Source organism: Myotis davidii, unplaced genomic scaffold (assembly GCF_000327345.1).
Source record: "Myotis davidii unplaced genomic scaffold, ASM32734v1 scaffold332, whole genome shotgun sequence".
NCBI lineage: Eukaryota > Metazoa > Chordata > Mammalia > Chiroptera > Vespertilionidae > Myotis > Myotis davidii.
Window position 1 is genome coordinate 4,393,442 of NW_006285779.1, and position 9,805 is coordinate 4,403,246.

At 46.7% G+C, this 9,805-nt stretch overlaps 1 protein-coding gene across 9 annotated transcripts in view; it reads left to right on the plus strand.

Annotated features, from left to right (window-relative positions):
- Positions 1-8,413, plus strand: part of SEC31B (SEC31 homolog B, COPII coat complex component) — a 28,391-nt gene extending 19,978 nt beyond the window's left edge. For 8 of the 9 annotated variants that reach the window (XM_015559346.1, XM_006756551.2, XM_015559348.1 and 5 more), the window contains 8 exons: positions 1,037-1,198; positions 4,214-4,391; positions 4,794-5,108; positions 5,369-5,427; positions 5,736-5,882; positions 6,390-6,500; positions 6,971-7,042; positions 7,277-8,413. In XM_015559346.1, coding sequence (XP_015414832.1) covers positions 1,037-1,198; positions 4,214-4,391; positions 4,794-5,108; positions 5,369-5,427; positions 5,736-5,882; positions 6,390-6,500; positions 6,971-7,042; positions 7,277-7,456 — 1,224 coding nt within the window. In that variant the 3' untranslated portion in view covers positions 7,457-8,413. The remainder of the gene's footprint in view (positions 1-1,036; positions 1,199-4,213; positions 4,392-4,793; positions 5,109-5,368; positions 5,428-5,735; positions 5,883-6,389; positions 6,501-6,970; positions 7,043-7,276) is intronic. The other variant, XM_015559347.1, reaches the window with a different exon arrangement.
- Positions 8,414-9,805: the final 1,392 nt, after the last annotated feature.

A 9,805-nucleotide genomic window follows, 5' to 3' on the forward strand; every position in this document is an offset into this window, starting at 1 on the left:
TGTCACTAACTCATAGTGCCATAACAGAAGTTTATACTAAAGCACTGTGGGACTCCAGGGAAGGGGCTGGTTTTTGCCTGCAGAAGTCAAGGAAGGCTTCTGAGTTGTGCTGCATTCAGCATTGCCAGAGTTGCGGGGTGTGGGGGGTCGGTGAAGGATTAAAGAAGACAAGAGAATAAAGCTCGGATGGAGAGACAGTGCCACAACCTGCAAGCCAAGTCTTTATTTTATAGCCAGATTCCCTAGGCAAAATAAGGGCGTGGTCAGGATGTTTACAATGTTCTCTCGGTTTCGAGTCTATTCAGTTACATGCACCTGAACTCTATCAAGCTTTGTTTTGGCAGCACTTGCTGTACCTCCCACAGCCTGTATCACTTAGCCACCTGGGACCACAGGTTTGGACCATAAGGTCAAACCTACAGCTATAGCCTTTGGTTATAATTGTGCTGGGAGGGCTTTGCCCTCCAAGCTGGGACTTGTAGTGGCTTTGCCACGAGAGGACCAGGCCCTCTCATTAATTCGAGGCTTGAACCTGTCCAAACACTGTAGCCGCTCTCCACACTGAGTGGTTAAAATTGTTGAGCTGGACCTTCAAAGGGAAATAGATATAGGGCAGTGGTTCTCAACCTTGGCTGCACATTAGAATCACCTGGGAATCTTTTTAAAATCCTGATTTCTAGGCCTCATCCTCCTGAAATTGTGTTTCTTTGTTATGGGGTGAGGCCACAACATTAGTAACAAAGAAACAGAATTTCCGGAGGATGAGGCCCAGAAATCAGGATTTTTAAAAGATTCCCAGGTGATTCTAATGTGCAGCCAAGTTTGAGAACCACTGATATAGAGTGATCTAGGCAAAAAAAAAAAGGCAAGGAGGAAGCCTTGGCAAGGATTGTAGCTATCTTTGAGTCATCTAAAGTGGCTAGAATGTCGAGAGTCAGCTGAGGTTTGAATGCTATATGGGGCCAGGCTTGTAAGAGAGGATGTTTACTTGTTTTAATTTTACTTAACTCAGTTCTTCATTATTATGACTTTATAGCCATCAATTCAGCAGCTGAGAGATCGGCTTTTTCATGCCCAGGGTGCTGATGTCTTGGGCCAGCAGTCTCCTCCTTTCCCCTTTCCTCGAGTCATTGTGGGAGCTACTCCCCACTCTAAAGAAACGTTATCTTGCAAATTGGGATTCCAGTCTTCTCACCAGGTAACACCTTGTTTGTTCATTCATTCAAAAATACCAATTAATGTCTACCAAGTGCCAGGTATGGTTCTAGGCACTCGGAATATATTAGTGAACAGAAATGATGAAAATTCTTGACTTCATAAAGCACAGATTCAGTTATTTTTCTAATAACTGTTTATTGAACAATTGCTTGGCTCTCAGAAAGGTGCACAAGCCATGATCCTTGCCCTTAATTAGCTTATAGTCTAGTGCAGTGATCGGTCGGCAAACTCATTAGTCAACAGAGCCAAATATCAACAGTACAACGACTGAAATTTCTTTTGAGAGCCAAATTTTTTAAACTTAAACTACATAGGTAGGTACATTGTTATTAACTTAATTAGGGTACTCCTAAGGCTTAGGAAGAGCCACACTCAAGGGGCCCAAGAGCCGCATGTGGCTTGAGAGCCACAGTTTGCCGACCACGGGTCTAGTGGAAAGATAGATATGTAAAAAATAAGTAAAATTTGTAACTGCCATAATTGGGGTATGATAAGGTGCCATGAGATGACACAGAAGAAAACAATTTACTCTGTGGGGGATGGGATGTTTAGGGAATATTTCAGAATGAGTATGATGTTTGATCTCAGTCTTTTTTGTTGTTAATCCTCACCTGAGTATATTTTTCCCCATTAACTTTTTATTTTTTTTAAATATATTTTTATTGGTTTCAGAGAGGAAGGGAGAGGGAGAGACAGAAACATCAATGGTGAGAGAGAGTCATTGATCGGCTGCCTCTCCTGCACACACCACAGTGGGGACTGAGCTCGCAACCAAGACATGTGCCCTTGACTGGAGTCGAAGCCAGGACCCTTCATTCCACAAGCTGGTGCTCTATCCACTGAGCCAAATTGGCTAGAGCTCCCCATTAATTTTTTAAATATATTTTATTAATTTTTTACAGAGAGGAAGAGAGAGGGATAGAGAGTTAGAAGCATCGATGAGAGAGAAACATCAATCAGTTGCCTTCTGCACACCCTCCACTGGTGATGTGCCTGCAACCAAGGTACATGCCCTTGACTGGAATCAAACCTGGGACCCTTCAGTCTGCAGGCTGACGCTCTATCCACTGAACCAAACCGGTTAGGGCCCCATTAATTTTTAGAAAGAGTGGAAGTAGTGGTAGAAACAGCAATGTGTGAGAGACATATTGGTTGGTTACCTCTCACACATACCTGACCTGGGCCGGGGATTGAACCTGCAACTCACTTATGTGCCCTTGACTGGGAATTGAACCCAAGACCCTTCAGTGTGTGAGCCAGCACTATAAACATGGAGGTCAATGCTCTGACCACTTAGCACACTGGTCATGGTTGTGTGATCTCAGACTTGAAGATTAAAAGTTATTTAGGCAAAGGAAGAGTTAGGTGAAGGCTATTTTAGGCATTGGGGACAGCATGTACAAAAGCATTGAAAGGAGAGTGAGCAAAGCCCATATGAGGAGCTACTAATATTTTAGTGACATTGCAAAACAGGTCTTTGTGGCAGTGGAGTAGGCTTAGATGAAGCCTGGGTTACAGGAGTTATATCAAGAAGGACCTGGCAGTCTGAACTAAAGAGCTTAGACTTGACTCTGAAATTGATAACAATCAGGAGCTATTGAATAGTTTATGCAGGGCAATAACTAGCTCTGCGTTCAGGAAGGGCAAAGCTAGAGGCAGTTAGGAGGCTATATAGAAAGAAACGATGAGGACATGAAATAATCTAAAGCTAGAGAGTGAGGTTGGATTTGAGATATTTAGTACATAGAATTAACAGAAATTAATGATAGTTAAGAGGAGTGTGTGAAGTGGGGGGACTGGCTCCTAGTTTCAGGCCAGATGGATAGGGTGCTGTTAACTTATGATGCCAGGAGCCATACTGGAGGGACTGGAGAACAAAATCCAATGAGATTGTAAATAGAAGTATTAGGCAGAAGTCACATAGGAATGAACTGGGAAGTCTCATGTATCCTAACCCCAGCCCACCCCACACCAACATCCTACAACAACCACAGTGCAATAACAAAACCAAGAAACTGACATTCGTACAATCCATAGATACAGATTTGAGATTCATATTTCACCAGTTTTATATATGTACTCGTGTGTGTGTGTGTGTGTGTGTGTATGTGTGTGTGTAACTATGTAAGAACAAAGAACTTTATCTTTTTAATAGGATCCTTCACAAAGCAAAAGTTTTTAATTTTATAGAGTTCAATTTATTGTTTTTCTTCTATGGATCTTGCTTTTTGTGTCAAGACTAAGAACTCTTTGCCTAGTCCAAGGTCCCCCAAATTTTCTCCTATGTTCTTTCTAGAAGTTTTATAATTTTACATTTAAGTCCATTTTACTTTGAGTTAATTTTTATCTAAGGTGTGAAATTTAGAGTAAACTTCATTTTCTTGCCGGTGGATTTCCATTTACAGAAAAAGCTGACCCTCCTTCATTGAATTTATTTTGCTCCTTTGTCAAAAATTCATTGGGCATATTCATATAGATTTATTTCTTAGTTCTCTATTCTGTTCCATTGATCTATGAGTTTATCCCACTACCAATACCACTCTCTTGATTACTACCTCTATGTAGTATGCCTTGACATGAGGAAGAATAATTCCCCCACTTTATTTTTCTTTTTTAAAATTTCTTGGGTATTCTAGGACCTTGCCCTTCCCACATAAATGTTAGAAAAAGCTTGTCTATGTAAAAAACTTATTTGCCCATATAGATGTGAATTTATTTCTTGGCTCTCAATTCTGCTTCATTGGTCTGTATGTCTGTTTTATGGCCAATACCATACTGTTTTGATTATTGTCACTTTGTAGTATAATTTGAAGCCATCAAGATCTTGATGACTTGTGTCTTTTCTCCTTATCATTGTTGATTTTTATAGAGATTTATCAATTTATTGATTTTTTTTAAAGAACTAGCTTTTTGTTTCATTTTTTTCTAGTTTTTGTTTTTCAGTTACTTACCCTTTTCCCCCTTTCCAAATGCTAATCCTTTATTCTCTTCACAGATTCCCACTCCATCTACAAGGCCAAGGATTTTCACACCCCAGTCATCACTAGTGATGCCCTTGGCACCTTCCCATTCTGGCCCTTATCAAGGCTCCAGAATGCAGAATATAAGAGACTACAGGGTACCTGAGCCCCAGGTTGCCCAGCCTTTGCCCCTGGGCCCTGGGGTAATGCCTGGTGAGTGAGTGAGCCGTCTGGGTAGAACATAGAAGAAAACAATTGGCATGGCCAGCGTGGATTTGAGAGGTAGTGTGTCTGTATAGTGAGAGGAGCTTGGAGTTTGAAGTCAGACTTCCCAGTACTGTCACTGGCTTTGTACCTATGGGCAATATGCTTAGCAATATACTGTTTCTTTTGAAGAGTAAGAGTAGTTGTTACGTTGTTCATTTCAACCCCCCAGGATTGTTTTGAGGGTCTAATAAGGAATACAGTCAACAATACTTTGTACATGGTAGATATCCATACGCATGAGTATTAATCATTTTTGTTATTACTATGTTTTTAAAAGTTATTATTGCTGCCTAGTCTCCCCTCATGTGCTCTGAGTCTCTCTCAAATTGAAATTCTGTTGCACTTCAGCTTTATCTCAGCCACAGCTGCTAAGAGGGCAAAGGACGCAAGTTCCTAACCTCATGGGATTCCCTGGAACATGGCCTCTTCCTGGTCCCCCTGCACCCATGGCACCCTCAGGCATCATGCAGCCTGATTCTGCCCCCCTGCCTGAGACCGCTCGACTGCTTCCTTTCCTTCCAATGAGACCACCAGTTCTCAGCCCTGTGAGCTCCCAGCCCCCAGGCCCTCCTGTCAGCTTTCCTGCAGCACACCCTCCAGGAGGACCAGGCGCTCCATGCCCTAGCACCATTCAAGCCACTGGCATCTTGACTCCTCACCCAGGTCAGTCTCCTTTCCATGGCTTTCTTTTTCTCAGCCATTGCCTCCCTCCCCTCTCCACCCCTCCCTCTACCACCTTAGGAATCTCTTCCTCAAACCCATGGACTGGGGCTCCTTTGGTTGGAGCATGTCAACTGAGAGTATAACTGGTCTTCAGAGGGCGGTGAGGTGGACTCCAACTAAAATAATTTTGATGGTCTTCATACTAAGAATTTCCAATGTTCCTGACCATGTCCCAAAATACTTGTCTTTGTATTACACAGGACCTCAAGATTCCTTAAAAAATGCTCCAGCTCCCAGGGCAAACCTCCAGAGGAGACAGGTCAGTACAGCCCCTTACCGACCCCCTCATACATTTGCCAGTGAGTAACCCACATTTTAGTTCCATACAGAATTCAGCCCAGTCCTTCCCATGCTCAGACATGCATTCTGCCCTCTCTTTTCCCACTCACTCTTCTTCCCTCAGCCCCCTCCTCTTTCCTGCTTACATTGTACACCAGTCTTCCCACTTCCTGGTTTCCCACTCACTATTCTGTCCACTGTTCACTCATAATTTCTACCACTGTCTCACATTAACGCCTAGGGAGTCTCTCAGCCTAGACTCAGGTGCCTCTCTTTCTCTCTCTTCAGTTGCCAGAGACATTTGTATCCACAGCACCAATTACTGCTCCAGTAATGAGCCTCGCCTCTGAGCCACGAGGGGTCCTTTCCTCACAGCCCCCTGTCCCTGGTGCGGGTCATGCTCCCCCTGGAGCACCAGGAGAACTCGGCCTGCAGGTGACGATGTGTTCCCCTCCCTTCTTCCAGCCCTCAGAAAAGCAGGGAGTGCCCTGGCCAGTGCGGCTCAGTTGGTTGGGCATCATCCCACGCACCAAAAGGTTGCCAGCTCGATTCCTGATCAGTGCACATGCCCAGGTGGTGGGCTCAATCCCCAGTAGGGGGCATGCAGGAGGCAGCTGATCCATGTTCCACTATCACATTGATGTTTCTTTACCTCTCCCGCCCTCTCTCTCTCTCTAAAAATTAATTTTAAAAATCTTTTTTAAAAAAGGAAAAGGAAAGCAGGGGCTTGGTAGATGGGCCTCATTCCTAAAGGTAGAGTCAGACTCAGAGCTGGGGAATGGAGGGACAGGCACCAAATATCCCTACTGTAGAGGGTGCCCCTACCCAACTCTGCTATGCTCCAGTGAGAACAGTGTGGTGCCGAGTCACTGAGGACTAGTCCTTAGGGAAGCTACGAGAAAGACAGCTTGCCCATCGGTCCTCTCTCCGCTTCCTCCTCAGCAACGGCCACCAGAGAAGGCCTACAGGAAGGAGCTGCCCCCAGAGCATCAGTCCTTGAAAAGCAGCTTTGAGGCACTTCTACAACGTTGCTCCCAGTCTGCCACTGACTTAGTAAGTCTCAACCTTCCCCACAATGCCCTCCTCATACCCTGAGCTGGTTCCGGGACCCCTGAGCTCTAGAGCAGTTCTTTGTGTGATCAGCTCTTTTCTCACTGTCCCTTGACATCATGTGCTTATTTGATCTCCATGCAGGGGATTGGGGTGGGGGTCGGGGGGCAGACACTTGTCTGATCTGAAGTCCAGCTCCTTGGCAGCAGGACCCAGTAGCATCGGGACTAAACTCTTGGAAAGGCAGCAGGAAGTACTCAAACGAGAGTGAAACCAGGAGTAAGGAACTTGCCATGCATTCACTGGCTGTGTCAGCTTGAGCGAGTCACGTACCCTCTTTGGGTTCCATTTCCTCCTTCAAAATGAAAGAAGTAGCCTCTAGCCATTCTGGCTCTAATCCACTGTGATTCTTTAGAGTCCTGTGTAGTGTGAGGTTTAGGGGCTAGAATCAGAATCCATTTTCCTCCCTGTAGAAGACAAAACGGAAGCTGGATGAGGCAGCCCAACGCCTCGAATGTCTGTATGAGAAGCTCTGTGAGGGGACAGTAAGTACACTTAGTGTGCTCCTCTGCCTCCTGCCCTTCCACCATCACCCGTGGCCAAAGGGAGTTCAAGTGCCCTCTGTCCTCTCCCTCTAGGTCTCACTGACCTGGGTTCCCACAAAATACATCCACGTTGCCTGGACTGTGCTCCAGAATTCAGTCCTCTCTTATCCTTTCCATGCCGCCAGGGTAGGGGCTGGTGTGGGCTTACTAACCGAAGGGCCAATCCCTCCACAGCTCTCGCCTCAAGTCCTGGCTGGGCTCCACGAGGTTGCCCGATGTGTGGACACAGGAAGCTTTGAGCAGGGCCTTGCAGTGCATGCCCAAGTGGTGGGCTGCAGCCGCTTCAGCGAGGTCTCCAGCTTCATGCCCACCCTGAAGGCTGTCCTCACCATTGCTCATAAGCTGCACGTCTAAGCCAGGCAGCCTCTCTTACCAGGAGGCCACTGCTGCTGTTACTTAACTGTTCTCCCTGCGGAAAAGGGAATTTCAGAATAGATTCTGTTTGTATTTCCCAGCCCTCATTCTTGTTGCCGGGTATATGATGCTGTAGGCTTGGCTCCAAACTGGCAGAGTGCCTGCTTTCTTTCCTGTGGCCTGGCCCTCGATCTGTCCAAGGCTTGCTCAGCCCCTGAGGCAGAGCATAGGGCCAATTCTGTACTTCCCCTAATACTCTTCCCTGAGGCAGGACGTGGGGCAGGGTATCTTCTCCCCAGGGATGTTCTGTTTAAGTGGCTTCTAAGAGGATGAGCAGGATCCAAGTCTACCTCTGCTGTACCCATCTTTTGGGTCTTTTGTTTTTCTCCTTCTGTGGGTTATGAGCCTAATCTTACCTTCTCCTGGCCTCTGACTTCATATTCCCAGGTCCGTATTTCTCTGAGCCCCAGTGGCTGGAGTAGAGTTGACTGTTCATCCTCTGAACAAGTCATAGACATGAGGGATGGGCACTGAGCAGAACCAAGGGAAGGAATGTTGGCCCTTTTCTAAAGGAATATCTCATCTGCCAGCATTATTCGGGGTGGGTCAGGTTAGGTGGAAGGGGTGCACTGCCTTTTGCTGGGAGCTATCTTGGCCTTGAGATAGAAGCAGAGGGACCACCGCCTATGGGAAACCGCCCCTCACTTGACCTGTCTGAGCCCTGGTCCAAGGAGGGCTAGACCATTCATTCTGTATGAGCCCAGCTCTGGAATAGGAGCCCTATTAACAAAAGCCTCTCTTTTTAGCACTGCTCCTCGAGGGTGGGAGGCCCTCTCTCCCTCACCCTCCACATGTCTCAGGGCTGCCTTCTCTGGCTGCACGTCCATGGTTGGATGCTGCATTTGAACTACTGATGTACTTAAGGTGCAATAAAGCTGCTTTGATTTGGTTTCCTCAGTCATCTCCCAATAATTGTCTCCTGGGTCCTATCTTCCTAGTCCTCTGTTCCTGCACCTCAATAAAGCAGGGGAGAGGCTTTGGGTCAGCTGGGGAATCAAGAGAGCTGAAGAAAGGAGGTGTCACTGAAATACTCTCCTTGCAGCATTTGTGGCCACTCCGCTGTGTGTGTGCGCGTGCATGTGTGCATGTGTGTATCTCCATCCGTGCCTGACCATCAGCCCCAGGGTTTTCCCCACCACTTCAGGCTGAGCTCAGCTGCACAAAGGGACTGGGTGTGAAGCCAGGGGCGACTATCTCTAATCCTGTTGTAGATCCCATCATGTCTGCGGGCTAGATGTGTGTGTTTGGGAGGAAGGGATTGTTAGGCAGTATTTGTTTGTAAAGCCACTTGCTCTTCAGATAATACTTGCACTAACTTCTATTGATGAAGCAGTGTGAGCCCCAGCAAAGTTCTTTCCCAAAGTGTCTTTGAAGCCAAGAGCCCATTGAAGAGAAGAAAGGCCGGGAGAGGGGATTAGTTTGTTCAGCAGCTGTGAATTTCAGTGGGAGGTTGATGAACTCCGAGGTCTTTGTTTAAATTAAAGAGGGAGGGGGAGGGAGCCACTGTTGGAGCGAGAGCCCCACTTGGGGCCCTGAACTAACACAAGGAGAAGTCTGAGCTGCAGGGAGCTGTGTACTGACTGCGAGGACTTTTCCCAAACACTTTCGGAAGAGGTGTTGTGAGAAGAGAAGGGGGCGGAGTGGGGGATTAGCATGTGAAATGAAGTTTTCATTGACTCCAGTGGGGGTAGAAAGCTATTTTAATGGCATTTTGTTCTCTTATTTTCTCTTCTTGAGCTCTTTAGAGGTATTGTTTTGCTAAGGCAGGCTTTCTTCCCCCTTCTTTCCAGTCTGTGGATTGCCTCTATGGGAGCCAACATAAATATTTCTCCTCCAGGAATGCGGGTTAATTAAAAGGAAATGAATGAGTGGAAGCATCCAATCCAGACCCACAATAGGCGAGTGCCCCGTCCTGCCCTCCCCTCCTACCACCACCAGCACCACCAGCGCTGAGCGTGACCCTGTCTCTGTCTCTGCCCTAACCTGCTGCTAAGGCCAATTGAGGCTCAGATTCTTTTCAAGAAAAGAAAGCCCTGCCTGTGTGTAGGCTTTCGGGCCAGGGACAGGAAGGAGACAGTGTTTTACACCACCTCCACCCCCCACCGCCGGAGTCCTTGTCACTTCTCAGGACCTCCCTCTGTGCCTGTCCTAAAGAGCACACAAGAGAGAAGAGGCCTGGGTTTCACTACCCACCCCATGGTAACGTACTCGCTGGTGGAACAAGCCAGACAGCGTTCTCGGCGTCAGTTTAAATCTATAAAACAGAAGGTTTGACTAGCTGACTGGAAG